This window comes from Periophthalmus magnuspinnatus, chromosome 7 (assembly GCF_009829125.3).
Source record: "Periophthalmus magnuspinnatus isolate fPerMag1 chromosome 7, fPerMag1.2.pri, whole genome shotgun sequence".
Lineage (NCBI taxonomy): Eukaryota > Metazoa > Chordata > Actinopteri > Gobiiformes > Gobiidae > Periophthalmus > Periophthalmus magnuspinnatus.
The window spans coordinates 30,476,027-30,496,540 of record NC_047132.1 but is presented as its reverse complement, the minus strand read 5'-3'; the positions used below and the strand labels follow the sequence as shown (position 1 = coordinate 30,496,540).

The 20,514-nt window shown below is 41.7% G+C and overlaps 1 protein-coding gene across 1 annotated transcript in view; it reads left to right on the top strand.

The window, feature by feature from the left end:
- Nucleotides 1-20,514, top strand: part of espn (espin) — a 115,104-nt gene that overhangs the window by 44,478 nt on the left and 50,112 nt on the right. Inside the window, 4 exon segments of the mRNA XM_055223152.1 lie at nt 10,971-11,157; nt 13,103-13,285; nt 13,367-13,498; nt 16,875-17,160. Coding sequence (XP_055079127.1) covers nt 10,971-11,157; nt 13,103-13,285; nt 13,367-13,498; nt 16,875-17,160 — 788 coding nt within the window.

Genomic DNA, 20,514 nt, shown 5'->3' with positions numbered 1-20,514 from the left:
ATGCAAAAACATGGGTTTTCCAGGCATCGCCATGGCAACACCGTGCAAAATACAAACTTGGCCCGTTGGACTTTTTTGTCGGGGACGACCTGAAGAATCACTGTGCCAAATTTTGTGTTCGTCGTTGACGGTAATATGTCGTTATAAGACTTTGAAATGTACGAAAATTTGGAAATTTTCCCATTAAGATAACATGGGCGCTTTCGCGCATCGCCATGGCAACCCATTAAAAAATATGACATGGTTCTGTTTGACTTTTTTGATCAGGATGACATGAAGAGTCATGGTGCCAAATTTCACATTATTCCATGAAACTAATATTTTTCCCATGAATGGGAAAAATTTGGAGATTTCCCATTAGGATAACATTGGGAGTTTGGCGCATCGCCTTGGCAACACGGTGCAAAAAAAAGCATGGGTCTGATTGACTTTATTGATTGGGATGACCCAATGGAATTTTGTGTCAAATTTGGTAACATTTGGAAAAACTAAATTTTCAGCCTTCCATACAAATTTATTTGTTATTCTGTAGGGGGCGCTGTCGCGCCAAATTGATTTCTTTCACAAACATTAGAATTAGGCCGGAAAGTTTTACAACTGATTCGAATTTGAGCAAAATCGGACTTTGCATGCGCAAACGGGAGCAAATTTTGACTTTTGAAAATTGCAAAATTTCCGATGGAAATTTGCGGCTTCGCCGCACGGAAACCGTTAAAGGGATCATCATAAATTGGATAACTTTAGATGCCCCACTGGTCTAGATGATGTACAGTGAATTTCAGCCCTGCAGGTGAAGCGCCTTCAGAGGAGTTGACGAAAATGCGAGGTCAGTAAAAACGCTGACTCGGCATTTTGGAAATTTCAATCCAAGATGGCCGACTTCCGGTGCGTCAGGGGGCGTGGCCATAATAATCTTTTTTGTTTGGCATCATTTGAAGAATGCGTGTACCGAATTTCGTGGCTCTACGCCAAAGTTGACGTCGCGACGTCTCCCATTGACGCAATGTATTTTGACTTTTGCAGGGGGCGCTGTCGCGCCATTTTTTTATGCCCAATGATGCACCACATAAAAAAATAAATTTTTCGGCAGACCTGAATTTTGGGCAAAATTTGGTGAGTTTTTGAATATGTTCAGGGGGTCAAATTCCTGCTCAAAGAGCAGAACGGGAAGAAATAAAAATTAAAGCCGCAAGCGGCGTCGAACGGCCCTCGCGGGCCGTGCTTCGCACTAGGCCGGCCCCGCACTCCCTGTGGGTGGCGCTGACGCGCCACTTGTCCCTTTTTTATTGGGACTTTGGGCTGCACTTGTCACCAAACAAGTCAAAAAACACATTTGAAGTGCTGATGCACAAAATGCAAAAACATGGGTTTTCCAGGCATCGCCATGGCAACACCGTGCAAAATACAAACTTGGCCCGTTGGACTTTTTTGTCGGGGACGACCTGAAGAATCACTGTGCCAAATTTTGTGTTCGTCGTTGACGGTAATATGTCGTTATAAGACTTTGAAATGTACAAAAATTTGGAAATTTTCCCATTAGGATAACATGGGCGCTTTCGCGCATCGCCATGGTAACCCAGTAAAAAATATGACATGAGTCTGATTGACTTTTTTGATCAGGATGACATGAAGAGTCATGGTGCCAAATTTCACATTATTCCATGAAACTAATATTTTTCCCATGAATGGGAAAAATTTGGAGATTTCCCATTAGGATAACATTGGCAGTTTGGCGCATCGCCATGGCAACACGGTGCAAAAAAAAGCATGGGTCTGATTGACTTTATTGATTGGGATGACCCAATGGAATTTTGTGTCAAATTTGGTAACATTTGGAAAAACTACATTTTCAGCCTTCCATACAAATTTATTTGTTATTCTGTAGGGGGCGCTGTCGCGCCAAATTGATTTCTTTCACAAACATTAGAATTAGGCCGGAAAGTTTTACAACTGATTTGAATTTGAGCAAAATCGGACTTTGCATGCACAAACGGGAGCAAATTTTGACTTTTGAAAATTGCAAAATTTCCGATGGAATTTTGCGGCTTCGCCGCACGGAAACCGTAAAAGGGATCATCATAAATTGGATAACTTTAGATGCCCCACTTATCTAGATGATGTACAGTGAATTTCAGCCCTGCAGGTGAAGCGCCTTCAGAGGAGTTGACGAAAATGCGAGGTCAGCGAAAACGCTGACTCGGCATTTTGGAAATTTCAATCCAAGATGGCCGACTTCCGGTGCGTCAGGGGGCGTGGCCATAATAATCTTTTTTGTTTGGCATCACTTGAAGAATGCGTGTACCGAATTTCATGGCTCTACGCCAAACTTGACGTCGCAACGTCTCCCATTGACGCAATGTATTTTGACTTTTGCAGGGGGCGCTGTCGCGCCATTTTTTAATGCCCAATGATGCACCACATAAAAAAATAAATTTTTCGCCAGACCTGAATTTTGGGCAAAATTTGGTGAGTTTTTGAAAATGTTCAGGGGGTCAAATTACTGCTCAAAGAGCAGAACGGGAAGAAATAAAAATAAATTAAAGCCGCAAGCGGCATCGAACGGCCCTCGCGGGCCGTGCTTCGCACTCGGCCGACCCGGCACTCCCTGTGGGTGGCGCTGACGCGCCACTTGCCTCTGTTTTATTGCGGCTTTGGACTCCGTTTGGCACCAAACAAGTGAAAAGACATCGGAAGTGCTGATGCACAAAATGGCAAAATTTGGCTTTTTCCAGGCATCGCCATGGCAACACTGTGCAAAATACAAACTTGGCCCCCTGGACATTTTTGACGGGGACGACCTGAAGTATCACTGTGCCAAATTTTATGTCCGTCGTTGACGGTAATAAGTCGTTATAAGACTTTGAAATGTACGACAATTTGGACATTTCCCCATTAGGATAACATGGGCGCTCTCGCGCATCGCCATGGCAACACAGTGAAAAATACGACATGGGTCTGATTGACTTTTTTGATCAGGATGACATGAAGAGCCATGGTGCCAAATTTCACATTATTCCATGAAACTAATATTTTTGCCATGAATGGGAAAAATTGTGAGGTTTCCCATTAGGATAACATTGGCAGTTTGGCGCATCGCCATGGCAACACGGTGCAAAAGACGACTTAGGTCTGATTGACTTTATTGATTGGGATGACCCAATGGAATTTTGTGTCAAATTTGGTAACATTTGGGAAAACTAAATTTTCGGTCCTCCATACAAATTTATTAGGTGTTCTGTAGGGGGCGCTATCGCGCCAATTTAGTTTCTACCATAATGAGTAGCTTTAAGCCCGAAAGTTTTACAACTGATTCGAATTTGAGCCAAATCGGACTTTGCATGCGCAAACGGGAGCAAATTTTGAAATTTGAAAATTGCAAAAATTCCGATGGAATTTTGCGGCTTCGCCGCACGGAAACCGTAAAAGGGATCATCATGAATTGGATAACTTTTGATGCCCCACTTGTCTAGATGATGTACAGTGATTTTCAGCCCTCCAGGTGAGGCGCCTTTAGAGGAGTTGACAAAAATGCGAGGTCAGCGAAAACGCTGACTCGGCATTTTGGAATTTTCAATCCAAGATAGCTGACTTCCAGTGCGTCCGAGGGCGTGGCCATAATAATCTTTTTTGTTTGGCATCACTTGAAGAATGCATGTCCCGAATTTGGTGGCTGTATGAAAAAGTTGACGTCGACGTCTCCCATTGACGTCAAAAATTTGACTTTTGCAGGGGGCGCTGTCGCGCCATTTTTTTATGTCCAATGATGCACCACATAAAAAATTAAATTTTTCGCCAGACCTGAATTATGGGCAAAATTTGGTGAGTTTTGGAATATGTTCAGGGGGTCAAATTCCTGCTCAAAGAGCAGAAGAAAGAAGAAATAAAAAAAAAAAAAAAAAAAAAAATAATAAAAATAATAATAATTTTAGCAAAAACAATATATCCGATAACATTAGAATGACATATTATACGTTTTTTGAAAGCTCTCGACTTTCCCCACGTCACTGTGGGGTCAATGGCGAATGACGAGCGCTAACGCGCTCGTCATTCGCCATGGCGTCGGGGTCCGCCATTGACCTCCCATTGACTTCCATTCATTTTAGCAGTAACAAGTATGGCCCATGCCTGCGGCATGGGGGCTTGGATAGGGCTCGATGCCAGGAGTGTGTTTGGGTACATTAGCGCTTCGCGCTGCGTCAGCGTCAACATTGAGTCAATGGGCTTCGCCCATTGACTCAATGTTGACGCTGACATGCTAGCAAGAACAAATATGCATGTCCCATGCCTACGGCATGGGTTGCTAGGACACAGGAGTCTGTGCAGGGGGCGATGGGGGACGACTCCTCCTATTGACTCCTGTTAACGCATGTCAGCGTTAACATCGAGTCAATGGGCTTCGCCCATTGACTCGATGTTAACGCTGACATGCTAGCAACAACAAATATGAAAACCCATGCCTACGGCATGGGTTGCTAGGACACAGGAGTCTGTGCAAGGTCGCGGTGCTGCCACGAAGTTGCGCGCTTCGCGCGCAACTTCGTGAAGACACTCTGCAACGATGAGTGCTTCGCACTCATCGTTGCGGAAGCAATAGGCCCTACGCCCTGTAGGGGCTCGGGCCTAATTAAAGCCGCAAGCGGCATCGAACGGCCCTCGCGGGCCGTGCTTCGCACTCGGCCGACCCCGCACTCCCTGTGGGTGGCGCTAACGCGCCACTTGTCCCTTTTTTATTGCGGCTTTGGGCTGCACTTGTCACTTAAGTCAATTTGTGCTGATGCACAAAATGCAACAACATGGGTTTTCCAGGCATCGCCATGGCAACACCGTGCAAAATACAAACTTGGCCCCCCAGACTTTTTTGACGGGGACGACCTGAAGAATCACTGTGCCAAATTTTATGTCCGTCGTTGACGGTAATAAGTCGTTATAAGACTTTGAAATGCATGAAATTTTGGAAATTTTCCCATTAGGATAACATGGGCGCTTTCGCGCATCACCATGGCAACCCAGTGAAAAATATGACATGGGTCTGATTGACTTTTTTGATCAGGATGACATGAAGAGTCACGGTGCCAAATTTCACATTATTCCATGAAACTAATATTTTTCCCATGAATGGGAAAAATTGTGAGGTTTCCCATTAGGATAACATTGGCAGTTTGGCGCATCGCCATGGCAACACGGTGCAAAAGACGACATAGGTCTGATTGGCTTTATTGATTGGGATGACCCAATGGAATTTTGTGTCAAATTTGGTAACATTTGGGAAAACTAAATTTTTGGCCTTCCATACAAATTTATTAAATGTTCTGTGGGGGGCGCTATCGCGCCAATTTATTTTTTTTCACAATGAGTAGCTTTAGGCCGGAAAGTTTTACAACTGATTCGAATTTGAGCAAAATCGGACTTTGCATGCGCAAACGGGAGCAAATTTTGACTTTTGAAAATTGCAAAAATTCCGATGGAATTTTGCGGCTTCACCGCACGGAAACCGTAAATGGGATCATCATAAATTGGATAACTTTTGATGCCCCACTTGTCTAGATGATGTACAGTGATTTTCAGCCCTGCAGGTGAAGCACCTTCAGAGGAGTTGACGAAAATGCGACGTCAGCGAAAACGCTGACTCGGCATTTTGTAATTTTCAATCCAAGATGGCCGACTTCCGGTGCATCCGAGGGCGTGGCTATAATAATCTTTTTTTTTTGGCATCACTTGAAGAATGCGTGTACCGAATTTCGTGGCTCTACGCCAAAGTTGACGTCGGGACGTCTCCCATTGACGCAATGTATTTTGACTTTTGCAGGGGGCGCTGTCGCGCCATTTTTTTATGCCCAATGATGCACCATATAAAAAAATAAATTTTTCGGCAGACCTGAATTTTGGGCAAAATTTGGTGAGTTTTTGAATATGTTCAGGGGGTCAAATTCCTGCTCAAAGTGCAGAAGAAAGAAGAAAAAAAAAAAATAATAATAAAAATAATAATATTTTTAGCAAAAACTATATATCCGATAACATTAGAATGACATATTATACGTTTTTTGAAAGCTCTCGACTTTCCCCACGTCATCGTGGGGTCAATGGCGAATGACGAGCGCTAACGCGCTCGTCATTCGCCATGACGTCGGGGTCCGCCATTGACCTCCCATTGACTTCCATTCATTTTAGCAGTTATAAGTATGGCCCATGCCTGCGGCATGGGGGCTTGGATAGGGCTCGATGCCAGGAGTGTGTTTGGGTACATTAGCGCTTCGCGCTGCGTCAGCGTCAACATTGAGTCAATGGGCTTCGCCCATTGACTCAATGTTGACGCTGACATGCTAGCAATAACAAATATGCAAACCCATGCCTACGGCATGGGTTGCTAGGACACAGGAGTCTGTGCAAGGTCGCGGTGCTGCCACGAAGTTGCGCGCTTCGCGCGCAACTTCGTGAAGACAGTCTGCAACGATGAGTGCTTCGCACTCATCGTTGCGGAAGCAATAGGCCCTACGCCCTGTAGGGGCTCGGGCCTAAAAAAATAATAATAATATTTTTAGCAAAAACAATATATCCGATAACATTAGAATGACATATTATACGTTTTTTGAAAGCTCTCGACTTTCCCCACGTCACCGTGGGGTCAATGGCGAATGACGAGCGCTAACGCGCTCGTCATTCGCCAAGGCGTCGGGGTCCGCCATTGACCTCCCATTGACTTCCATTCATTTTAGCAGTAACAAGTATGGCCCATGGCTGCGGCATGAGGGCTTGGATAGGGCTCGATGCCAGGAGTGTGTTTGGGGACATTAGCGCTTCGCGCTGCGTCAGCGTCAACATTGAGTCAATGGGCTTCGCCCATTGACTCAATGTTGACGCTGACATGCTAGCAACAACAAATATGTATGTCCCATGCCTACGGCATGGGTTGCTGGGATACAGGAGTCTGTGCAGGGGGGGACGACTCCTGCTATTCACTCCTGTTGACGCATGTCAGCGTTAACATCGAGTCAATGGGCTTCGCCCATTGACTCGATGTTGACGCTGACATGCTAGCAACAACAAATATGCAAACCCATGCCTACGGCATGGGTTGCTAGGACACAGGAGTCTGTGCAAGGTCGCGGTGCTGCCACGAAGTTGCGCGCTTCGCGCGCAACTTCGTGAAGACAGTCTGCAACGATGAGTGCTTCGCACTCATCGTTGCGGAAGCAATAGGCCCTACGCCCTGTAGGGGCTCGGGCCTAATAAAAAAAAAATAATAATAATATTTTTAGCAAAAACAATATATCCGATAACATTAGAAACACATATTATACGTTTTTTGAAAGCTCTGGACCTTCCCCACGTCACCGTGGGGTCAATGGCGAATGACGAGCGCTAACGCGCTCGTCATTCGCCATGACGTCGGGGTCCGCCATTGACCTCCCATTGACTTCCATTCATTTTAGCAGTAATAAGTATGGCCCATGCCTGCGGCATGGGGGCTTTGATAGGGCTCGATGCCAGGAGTGTGTTTGGGGACATGAGCGCTTCGCGCTGCGTCAGCGTCAACATTGAGTCAATGGGCTTCGCCCATTGACTCAATGTTGACGCTGACATGCTAGCAACAACAAATATGCAAACCCATGCCTACGGCATGGGTTGCTAGGACACAGGAGTCTATGCAAGGTCGCGGTGCTGCCACGAAGTTGCGCGCGAAGCGCGCAACTTCGTGAAGACAGTCTGCAACGATGAGTGCTTCGCACTCATCGTTGCGGAAGCAATAGGCCCTACGCCCTGTAGGGGCTCGGGCCTAATAAGAAGAAGAAACCCAGGAAGAACAATGCCCCTCGCCATCACTTCGTGAGTGGCGAGGGCCAATAATAATAATAATAAGAAGAAACCCAGGAAGAACAATGCCCCTCGCCATCACTTCGTGAGTGGCGAGGGCCAAAAATTAATGAGAAACTGACACATTTTGGTGAACAGAAGCAATACGAATCATTTTTGAATCAATATCACTACATTTACACTTGAACAAACTAACAAATACAAAAAAAATGTATAATAATGAAGAAAAATTCCAATCTTTAATGGAAAAAAAAGGGGAAAAAAAGAGGCTAATTAAGGTGTAGGATAAAGTGTAACCAGTTTATTTTAGATTTTTGTTTATATCTACCGTATTTTCCGGAGTATAAGTCGCACCAGCCAAAAAATGAATAATAATAAAGAAGAAAAAATCAAATATTTCACATATGAGCCGCATCTGAGTATAAGTCGCACTCCTGGCCAAACTATGAAAAAAGCGCAACTTATACTCCAGAAAATACAATACATTTTCAACGGATACTTTAATACTTTTACTTAAGTCGATTTTTTCATGTGATACTTTTACTTGAGTAACTTTTTACCTCTGTATCTGTACTTTTACTTAAGTAACTAATTGAGTACTTCATCCACCGCTGACGTTTTCCGTGTATTCTATGACTTTAGTACAGATGGCGTTTCCCTTTTGAAATAATAAGCATAATATTAAAGTTCCGGTGATGTTTGGGTTTTATTTATAACCTTTTAAGCACCGCCTACTTCCCCCTCACCTCCTCACCTCCGCCCCCTTCAGCACCGCCCGCAGAGAGCTCCTTAATCCTCTTTACACACTGGCTGTAAAGTCTGACCGTTCCTTTGTCAGTGTCCAAATAAAGCCTGACCTTACAGGATTTACCTCCAAAGCGCTCGCTCACTCCTTGACCTCGCAGCGTCGTGGAGCAGATCTGGAACGAGGCCCGACGCAACTTTCCATTGAAGCAGAGACAACGTAAACGTCACAGGCAGACGCTGAGTTAAGCAACGTTAAGCAACAAGAACAACCATATGTCACCGTTTTGTTCCTTTTTATATTTATCAATCAAATTCTGGATTCAGTTTGTTTTATTACTTTTACTTTTTCTATTACTACTTACTTACTTTCCTGAACTTAAAACAAAACTGATGTAATTATTCATTGCTATTAACGCAAAACATCGTCAAATTTCTTCCTCCAAAGTCTGAACTCTGCTCCAAACCACGTACTTTTACTGACAGAGGATTGACTGATTAACTCTAACAAGATATATATTAAAACTGCATTCTACAAGCTGACCAAAAATATACAGTGGTCCCTCATTTATCGCGGGGGTTTCGTTCTAAAAATAACCCACAATAGGCAAAATCCGTGAAGTATCAGCTTTATTTTTTACAATTATTCTCTGTTTTCTCTGTAAAACCCCTCACCACACACTTTACACACTTTTCTCACACAGGCGTTAACATTTTCTCACATTTCTCTCTCGTTTAAACTCTCTCAAAGTTCAAACCTTCGTAGGCGTCTTTGTCGGTGCAGAACGTTTCATCGACATCGTGGGTTTTGTCGGGGAGAAAACAAATTGCCAAACGTACAGCACTTCAGAGTCACACTGCGATCCGACGTTTATGTAAATTTGTCTGAACACATTCTGTACTGTACAGGAGACACGGCACGGAGGAGACTGATGGACAAAGGTCTACAGTCCAACAGCCAATCAGGACGCAGAACACAATGCTCGATCAGACGCTGTTAAAAAAAAAATCAGAGAACCAGTGAGACCACGAAAGATGAACCACGATATAGTGAGGGAGTGTTTTTATTGTCTTTATTTTTACTACTTTATACATTATATACACACAGAAGACAAATCAAATATATGAAGTAAGATATATGGAATTATGTAGTAAAGAAAAAAAGGTAAATAACTCTACTAAATATATATATTTTTTAAGTCGAAAACTTTTCATTTACTACATTATTTCATATATTTTACCAATGGTGCGGCAAGGGGCGTTACCTTCAACAGTCTCGCTCCGGATTGGCTCTTTGGTTGCTATGATACTCGCGGTCAGAATTCCAAATATGGAACTCGACCCGAAATGGGATTCCCCCGCAGGGTGGCTGGACGCTCCCTTAAAGATAGGGTGAGGAGCTCGGTCACATGGGGGGAGCTCAGAGTAGAGCTGCTGTTCCTCCACGTCAGAGCTGAGGTGGCACGCTGGAGGGACTGTCTCTCGGCTGGCCTGGGAACGCCTTGGGGGTCCCACTGGAGGAGCTGGAGGATGTGTCTGGGGTGAGGGAAGTCTGGGAGTGGCTGCTTAGACTGCTGCCCCCGCGACTCGGCCTCGGATAAGCGAAACAAAATGGACAGATGGATCAAACTCGGCTGGATCGCGACTTAGCTTCGTATATTTGATGTCTTCTGTTTGTATATAAAATGTAGAAAGTAGTAAAATAAAGAAAAAAAACATTGAAAAAGAGGAGCATTCAAACATTTGACTGGTCGTTTATGTTGACAGTGAAAAACCTAACCTGAAATAGAACTGGACTCGCCACTTCATTGATTCACCGTCTCCTTGCACCACACCCGTCTACACCTGCGTTTGTCTTGTTTCTTTCCTCTAATTTTCGATTACCAAAGACGTTTTGCATTGAATTTAAATATCCTCAAGTAATCTGAAACTGACGCTGCTGCAGGTCAGTGTCTTACAGGAGCTGCACTCGGACTCAGGACTTTACACGACAATGAGTGATGATTTTATAAGACACAAGATGAGGCCTCGTGCGATTTTTGAGTTGGGGTTTCACAATATAATCATAAGAACGAAGTAATTATAGTCAGTTCAATCAATACGGAGTAAACGTACATGTAAAGTGCTTTTTTTCTACATGTAAAGTGCTTTTTTTCTGGCTGTTTATGTCAAATTAAAGTAACGTTTTCATTCAGAAAGTTTGAGTTAATAGAAATGCTCACATACACGAACAAAATGAAGGATGTCACTGTTGTTTTCTGTCTTTAACTGTGAATAATCTTAATAATAAAACTGTAAAGATTCTTCTCTCAAGTATTACAAAGCTAAAATTTAATATTGTGACTAACTCATATCTAAAAATAGTAAATGGTTGTTATAAACTGAGCTCTTAATCGGTTTGACTTCCCTTCCAGCGTTGTCAACGTGCAAACTAAAAACGGTGCCACGCCTCTGTACCTGGCCTGTCAGGAGGGTCACCTGGAGGTGGTCCAGTACCTGGTGAAGAGCTGCGGGGCAGATCCCAGCATCAGGGCCAACGACGGGATGACGTCTCTCCACGCCGCGGCTCAGATGGGACACAACACTGTCATCGTCTGGCTGGTATGTTGAACTGACATGACGCAACAGGAGCCAGTTTGGTGTTGGAAACGAGGAGCAAAATTACAGAAAATAAAACTATATTCATTGATACCAAGGCTTTTTTTTTTAAACCAAGATTGATAGAATAATTTTGCTCAAAGAAATTAGTTTTATGGGGTTTATTTATCTCGAGCACACGCTTAAAAAGGAGTGGGAAGAAGAAAACATATTAAATCCCTCCTGTATCTTTCATTAGGACATGAATTAAATGCTTTGTTGAAGGTTCATATTCAGTTAAAAACAAAGAAAAAAAAGAAAACGTATAAACATCTTCAATTCAAATCAATTTATTTTTGTAAAGCCCAAAATCACAGCAGATGTCGCCTCTTAGGGCTGAACATGAGACTTAATTTAACTGACAGAAAGTTAGAAAATCAACAATGAAACAGAAACAAAAAGACAAACAAATGAATCAACATAAAACAAGCAAATGGAGAACTGTCCCAGAGCGCCCCCTGTCCTTAGACGCTGACATATATATATACCTGTACACATATACACACATATTTACACACATATACATATCATATACATACAGACTAATTCAGTTCATGACAATAAGTGCAGCAAAACGTCACAGAAAGAAAAACAGTTTAAAATGTTTAACTTACTTGGTGGGAAAGTCTCTGTGGAGTCTCATATTTAGCATAATTTTACATCACTTAAATGTCCCTAACCCCTATTTTTGAAGAAAAAAAAACAGGAAGTAAAGCTGATTTCTAAAAATGAATTCCTCTATCGACAAAATTCTACATTAAAATGGTAAATGGTCATGTTTTTACACAGCGCTTTTCCATCGTCATGACACGCAAAGCTGTTTTACATTGTCGAGGATTTTCTAATAATGAAAACCTTAAAAAATATAAAATCAATAAGAAGATAAGTTGTCTTGAATCAAAAAGTCAGATTTATTGATTCATTTGTGCACAGTTGTCAGAGAGCTGCTGTCCCTTTAATGTCGTCTCGCCCTCAGCTACAAATGAACATACAAACAGATTACACTAAACTCGTATGATTATTTTGATGGTATAAACGCACTAAGTGGGTCAAGGTCACTGGACACGTCATCTCGTAGATTAACAGACAAGAGATACAAATGTGCGTAATAATAGATAGTATCACGAAGGTTAGGTCAAAGAGATCCATAACAATCCATAACAAGACAAGTGAAGATACAAGTCAGAGGTGTCCAAACGCATTTAACACAAGTTTAACAGAGCGTTTTTACCTTTTTAATAAAACTTGAACGATTAATTTTAGGTCTCTGTCACAATGCAGTGTGATGTTTTTCAGGTTATAGAGGTAGAATCTCTTTAGTCTGTAATAAAAAATACTTCCTGATCAATTGGCCAGTTAAGGAGGAGGCAAAGGGCCAAAATAAATTGGTCTGAGGGCTGGATTTGGCCCCTGGGCCGTAGTTTGGACAGCCCTGATTTGGGATAAAGAACAACATAACAACATCAAGGAACCACACACATTCATACACACAGACACTGGGGGCGAGGGGGGTTAAGTGTCTTGCCCAACAAGCTGGAATTGCACCGTCAACCTGTGGGTCACTGGATCTGACCGCTCGACCAGTGATGTTTATGTCGAGAGCGGGATTCGAACCTGCAACCTTCAGATCAGTGGACACAAACACAACTGAGCTACTGTCGCCCCCAGAATTCAGTGACAAATTACATACAAGGAACACATTTCTCACATTAACAAATTATATGTACTTTCTTGCTAATACCTATTGTGTAAATTATTCAAATAACATGACCTTTGACCCTTGTTCACATGAAAAAAATCCACAAATGTCAAACCGGTCCATTTACCCTAAAGACGAGCTCCATCACCAGACGACGTTCTTTGTCCCGTTGACTTTACTAATATGTTTTTGTGTCTCCGTCGGTCCCAGGTGAGTTTTACAGAGATCAGTCTGTCGGACAAAGACGGCGACGGAGCCACGGCGATGCATTTCGCAGCGAGTCGTGGTCACTCTAAAGTTCTGAGCTGGCTCCTGCTGCACGGAGGGGAGATCGTCACGGACAACTGGGGAGGGACGCCGCTACACGACGCAGCGGAAAACGGTGAACTGGAGGTCTGTTCAGATGTTTAAAACAGTTTGACTATTTAAACACTGATATCCAATGTATGTTTGTGATGTTTGCTTTATGTTTAGTGCTGTCAGATCCTTGTCGTGAACGGGGTCGACCTCGGCGTCAGGGACCAAGACGGATTCAGCGCGGCGGATCTGGCCGAGTACAACGGTCACCAGCAGTGTGCCAAATATTTACGCACTGTGGAGAACATGGTAAAAAATACTGCCACTCACTCCAATCAGTTCGGCTTTAGTCTGAGGAAGAAAACCAAACATCCTAACCAGAATTACAGCAAAAAATATAAAATCCTGTCTGTTTAATGCCTGTTATTAAAGTAATTAAAAGCAATGCACCTTGCCACACTGACCTGGGTCTTGGTGAGGCGTGGATCTGCGGAAAGAATCCACAGAAGTCTATTTTTCTGCGTTGTTTTAGGCGAACAACCCCTTCCCTTTAGGGTTAGGTTTAGGTTTTAGTCGCTGTATCGTCCGTTGTGGTAAAGAAGGAGCTGAGTCCAAAGGCAAAGCTCTCGGTTTATCGGTCAATCTACGCTCCTACCCTCAGCTGTGGTCATGAGCTTTGAGTAATGACCGAAAGGACAAGATCGTGGATAAAAATTACAGCAAAAAATTAAAGTGATTAAATCCAATGCACCCTGTTACACTGATCTGGGTCTGGGTGAGGCGCGGGTCTGCGGAAAGAAGTCTATTTTTACGTGTTGTTTTAGGCAAATACGGCAATTCTCGTGGTGGGTGTAACAGGCAGTCTGCAAGTAACCCCTCAAAGTCACTATAAACCAGTTGTCCCGGATTCATAGCAAAATAAGGTTGAATTCTGTCAACCGCATGTAACCAGGTGCATGATGGGATGTCAAAATTGCAGTTTAATTGGCTAAATTAGCTATAGAATGGATTAGCATTTAGCAAAGTTGGACCAAAGACTAGATTCAGAAGGGAAAAGCCAGAGCCAACAGAATAATTACTGGAGTCTGTAGGTATAAGTTTAGTTTGACTGTACTGGACAGAATGAGTAAATGATATTTTTACATTGAATCATTAAACAAAAAAACAAAAAACAAACCCATTGTGTCGCTGTCTGAGCTTTATGTTTTAGTGACTGACATCTCGACGAGTAAAGTTTAATATCTCAGTCCTAAAACACTGAATTACAGGCACAAAAGTGAATACGTTTTTTAATTTATCTTCATTTATACATGGAGACCCAATGCGAGCACTTGGACTCTCTTTTTCATTGGCGTCCTGTTCAAATTACATGAAAAATTCAAACAAAAAACAAACAAAACAGTATACTTTTGTGAAATATACTTTATTTAGTATGTATAAAGAGTAGCATCATGGCATTTTGTGGATAAATTAGGATTAGAATGTCATAAAATGTGAAAAATCAAGCTAAAGTTGGCTAAAGACAACCACCCAAATATGTATTTTAACTGATTTGCTTATTTAATAGGTGGTTATTATACGTAGTAACTGTTTGACGAATACAAAATCATGATTTTTTTTTTTTATTTTTTTTTTTAGGTTTTACTCAAGAAATACAAAAATATTGAATTAAAATAGGATAGAAAAGCAAATTAATGGACATTTTCACCATTCATCCAAGTAGCATCGCGCTCAGAACTGATCCTACGATTCTTTTTCTATAATTATTAATAGATAAACATTATTATTATTATTATTCATTTATCTATTTATTTATTTGTTTATGTATTTATTTTTATTTATTTATCTAATTATTTATTTTATTTTTTTTATAAACATGTAATAAATATCCTTGGGAATCAATATTTTAGCTTATATTTGTAACACGACCTTCTACAGAAGCACAAAAGCTGCTGGTACATAATCTACTTATCAGCAAACATATTTTTCCAGATTTTTTTGCAGATATAAGTTGACACAAAGTTCTCCAGGGTCGTGGTCCTGATTGATCACAATTATCTCAAGAGCACACAGGACGTCTTCTTCTCTCTGCTAATTAAAGAGCTGTTAGACTGGCTGAACCGCCTCCCACGGCTTCCATCCCCTAGTGGCCAAAAGAATAATAAGCACTCCACATTTGGCCCTTCTGTGCTCCTGCCCCGGGGGACTCCTGCCAAGAGAGCGAGGCTGTGGGAAAAGCAGGAGTCCCCCAAAGGCTCCACTGTGAGAACTTTCATTAGAGTGTGGAGTAATTATCTCTAATGCAGCTCATGTGGAGGAAGAGAAACGTATTTGACTTAAGAGAAACTACGATCTGTTTATATTTTAGTGACATAGACTGTATTTATAAATTGACGTGGCTAACCTGCTAGCTGTCGCGTTTGAAAATTGTGTCCGTAAATCAAGATATGAACATTAAAAACAGACAAATCAGGCGCCTTCTTTCCCTGAGGTCACTCCCACTAGGGCTAGATCTATTCCCATTGGACACCGCAATTTTCTAATGCAGAAATCAGCAGACTTGTTTATTTTATTAAGTCATTTTAGATGAATATTGCGATCTAAAAAGTGCAAATTATAACATAATGATCCACAGGTGTCAAAAACACAATATGGCTGATTTAATTTAACTATTAAATCTTATACTTGTTCTCATGAGGCTCAAGATCATTCAAAAGCAGCTACTTTGATTTTTTTTTCAGTATCGATAGAGTATCTAGAGCAGGGGTGTCCAAACCTTTCCCATTAAGGGCCACATATAAAAACACAGACAAAGCTGAGGCCCGATTGAAGGCCATAGACTGGTCACCAAAACAGTGAATACTTCAAATCTGTGCTACTATTACAAGTTAAACTGAACCACTAGACCTTTATTCTTATTAAAGTAGATTTTCAGAAATGTATAGTAAAAAGTACAGTTTAAAATAATGTGGGCCTATTCGCCTGGAAGCTTGAGGGCCGAGAAAAAATGGTCTTAGGGCCGCATTTTGCCCCCGGGCCACAGTTTAGCCATGCCTGATCTAGAGTATCATTATTAGTTATTGATTGATTAGTATCTGGTATTTGACTTTTACAAACGTAGTGGTCCACAGCAGTTCAGCATTAACCTATACATGTTTTGTAGACGTCATCTTATTTATGTATTTATTTATGTATTTATTTACTTGTTTGTTTATTTATTATAATTTATTTTTATTTATCGATTTTTTTATGTATTAATTTTTTAATTTTTATTTAGTTATTTATCGATTTATTTTTTATTTTTATTTTTTATACTTGTATGTATTTATTTTTTATTTATTAATTTATTTATATTTTTTATTTATTTATCAATGTATTTATTTTTATTTATTTATCTATTTTTTATTAATTTATTTATATTTTTTATTTATTTGGTTGGAACAGTGCATGTTAATGAACAGATATGATTCAACATAAACAAATTGGATTATAGCCTAAGAATCATTTCCATCTGTTTTCCCAAAGGCCTGGGGTCACAAAAGGGTCAAAATAAAAATTGCACATTCCGCACATTGCACATTACCCTCAGTCATCAGTTGAAAGCGTGTTACCTTTAGCGTCCCTCTTACTCCAAGTGTAAACATATGTAATAATAATGTAATGTAACCGCCCGTCTCCCCCTCAGAGTGTGGAGCATCGTGTCCTGTCCCGGGACCCCTCCACAGAGCTGGAGTACAAGCAGCCGGACTCGGGGCTGTCGTCTCCGAACACCACCATGCCCCCCGCTCCCCCGCCCCCGCCTCCGCCCCCGCCCCCTCCGGCCCCCCAGCACAACGCGGGCTCCCCCTCCAGCTCCCTGTCCAACTACGACTCCGCCAACTCCAGTCAGTCCAGCACCGGAGAGAAGAGGAGCAGCGGCGGCAACAACTCGCAGGGAGCGCCGTCGCAGAACAATAACGCCACAAACGCAGGTAAATTTAGAGTAAAAACATAAAAAATCATCATCGAATCGAGGTTTAAATGAGAAATGACCAGGATAAGGTGAGAAAGAACCTCACAATGCAGATTAATACGACAAAAGAATAAGGATACAAAATAGACTTGTGAGCTTTTAATCAGGTTATAATGTCGTTTCCTCCTCAAAAACAGACCTAGAGTTATGTTTTGTTTCATTCACACGTTTGAGGAACAATTTATTATTATCCGTCTACATCTCCAAAGCTCAAAATGCTCAAAATTTCACTTTTCAATTCAGTTTATTTTCGTAAAGCCCAAAATCACAACAGCAGTCGCCTGATAATTGAACATGAGGATTAATTTAACCAACAGAAACTTAGAAAATCAACACTGAAAAAGAAACAGACGAGTAAATTAATCAACAGAAAACAAGCAAATGGAGAAGTGTCCCAGAGCGCCCCCTGTCCTTAGACCCTCTTTCTGCAGAAACCACTGTCCCAGAGCGCCCCCTGTGCTTAAACCTTTGTTCTCGGAAAGGAAAAAACTCCAAAAAACCCAGTGGGAAAAAGAGAAACCTCGAGGAGATCCACTCCCACAGACAGGACGGACAGGCTGCAGATGTGTCCAGGACTAACGCGCATCCATCTGCAGAAAGAGTTCAAGTCTGTAGGGACAGACCGGCAGGACGGGAGCCACCCACAGGCGATGGAAGGGAAGACGAAGGGAAGACGGGAACGGGATCAGGGCACAGGACGACATCGACATCGTCTGTTCCACCTTGTGATGTCATGAATAGGTAGTTCTCAAGTTAACCGTTAAACTTTTTACCTTTTTAGTTCAGTAGAAATCGGAAATTCCAGGTCTGAAATCATCCATATATAGAGTTTAAAAACACAGTAGAGCACTTCCTGTATCACCACATGATGACATCACAAGGTGGAACAGAGCGTTTTCTGTTTGAGAGAAGAAAAACTCAGCTTAAATGTGCAGGATTTGTGTGTTAAACGTGTGTGAATGAAACAAAACAACACAACTCCAGGTCTGTTTTTGATCAGAAAACAGCGTAATATGTCCACTTTAACTTTCTTTCTGTAACTTTCAGCCTCTCGCTTATTTCCGTGGAGATGTTATTGCTTTGCCGGAAATGTTTCACAGTACAGCATTAAACATTTATCTAGCATATGCTTTTTTCTTCATTATTATGCTTTTTTTTGGTTGGTGCGACTTACACTCCGGAAAATACGGTCGTCTGTGCACATCTCTTAAGCTCAAAACAACAGCTAACTTTCATGTTTAGTTCGGTAAAGATTGGAAATTCCGGAGCTGAAATGATCCAAATGATTCTAGAAATGAAGGTGTGTTGAGTTTAAAAACACAGTGGAGCACTTCCTGTATTACCACATGATGACATCACAAGGTGGAACAGAGCGTTTTCTGTTTGAGAGAAAAAAAACTCAGCTTAAATGTGCAGGATTTGTGTGTTAAACATGTGGGAATGAAACAAAAACACAACTTAAGGTCTGTTTGTGACGAGGAAATGACATTAGAACAAAGATCAGACAAAAGCTTAATATGGGCCCTTTAACCCTCTCCAGGCAGGCGTTGCAAATTTGCAACCACTAATTGCCAATTACCTAATTACTCCACATCTATATTTTTTGAGCCTTTTTTACTCAGAAGTTGCACTGCAGGACTTAGTTGTGCATTAGCAACAAACAGTTTCCCAATTGCTCACCAGATGTCAGCACTGTCTCTCTTCCAACATGTCTGTCTGCATGGTTTTACTGAAACGGATTTTCTAGGCATCAATTTCATGTAAGTATCACTACCAACTTCCATTATTTTGAAACCAAAAATGCATAAGATAAATTATGAATAAATATAGATGCAGTGCATGCCAATTAGTAGATTTTATGTCTTCCAGGTTTTTTCCCAGGGGCAGCTCTATTTCAACGTTGTAGATTTGCAACATATTCCCGGACAGGTACCAATGGCTGCCACATGCTTTATCGACTAGTTTGCCCATATTTTGAGCAACAGTTTATACTAGAGTTATTTTCCTATCACCATTGTTTACTTGTTACTTTGAGGTGTCATTGAGGGTATATCCTATGGAAAATGAAATAATTTTGAGTGAATTTACAAACTATCAGAAGCAGATTTGATCAAAAGCAATGGCATATATGTTGTTCATTTGACTGTGCAATGAGGAAAACTGATGTAGCCTAAATTCCATGGCACATTTAATAGTATAGTTCTTTGTTTGAGCTTTTTTTGGCAAACAATCTTACAGAATACTCTTTTTGCAGGATTTGCAGTGCGTTATGGCAGGCCGATGAAGATTTTCAGTCAGGGAAGCCACTGAGTTTGCCTTCTACGTGGGGCCTTATCTGACACAGAATCCAATTCAGACGAAAATTGGCGATCCAGATTTTGCTCCTGAAGTATACGAGTCTGACCATGATGATGATGACCCACTGGCAGCAATAGCAAGAGCTAATCCCAACCACCTTGATATTGAAATTCATAACGTACATGCAGACAGTGACACTGAGTTACCAGATGACGATAAACCTCAGCCAGGCCCAGCTCCAGTAAACAAAGATTTTTCTTGGAGGCAGAGGTACCCCCCAGCAGCTGACATAGACTCTTCATTCCAAGGACCTTCGTTCTCACCTCCACCAGACGAAATACCAAGTCCAAAGTGGTATTTTGATCACCAATACCCTGGTATTTTCATGGACAAATCCGTGTTCGAACATTATTTTTCACCAATCTAACCTGTATGCAGTTATGAAGAATGGGCCGGAACTCAAAACAGCCCCATCTGAAATGGAGTAATGGTTCCCTGTCCCAAGTCATTGGTTTACACATCTTGATGACCGTAGTACGTATGCCATTGTACCGCCTGTACTGGCAGGTGGCAACACGATACAACCCAATTGCAACAGTCATGGGACGTCTACCACCGTCATCTCATGCAGAAGCAGGAGAAGCATATTCCGCTTCTTGACTTCCGTGCACAAGTTGTAGATGCCCTCATCCAAGTTGGAAACCAGGCTGACTTGAACAGCAGAAAAAGAGGACAACCATCATTGGAAGATGCTCCAGAACCCCATCAAGCTGCCCCACCTCCACCTCCACTTCGAAGGATGATTGCGCCATGGGATGTCATCAGACTATACAGATTCAATCATTTTCTCATCCTTGCTGATAAATGTGGACGATGCAGACTGTGCAAGAATGGTTACACACAAATGGCCTGCCTGAAGTGCAAATTACTTTTGTGCTATACAAAAGAAAAAAAAAAGTTTCTTGGAGTATCACACGAAAAAGTTATATATACCAAGTTGCTTTGACTGTTGTTC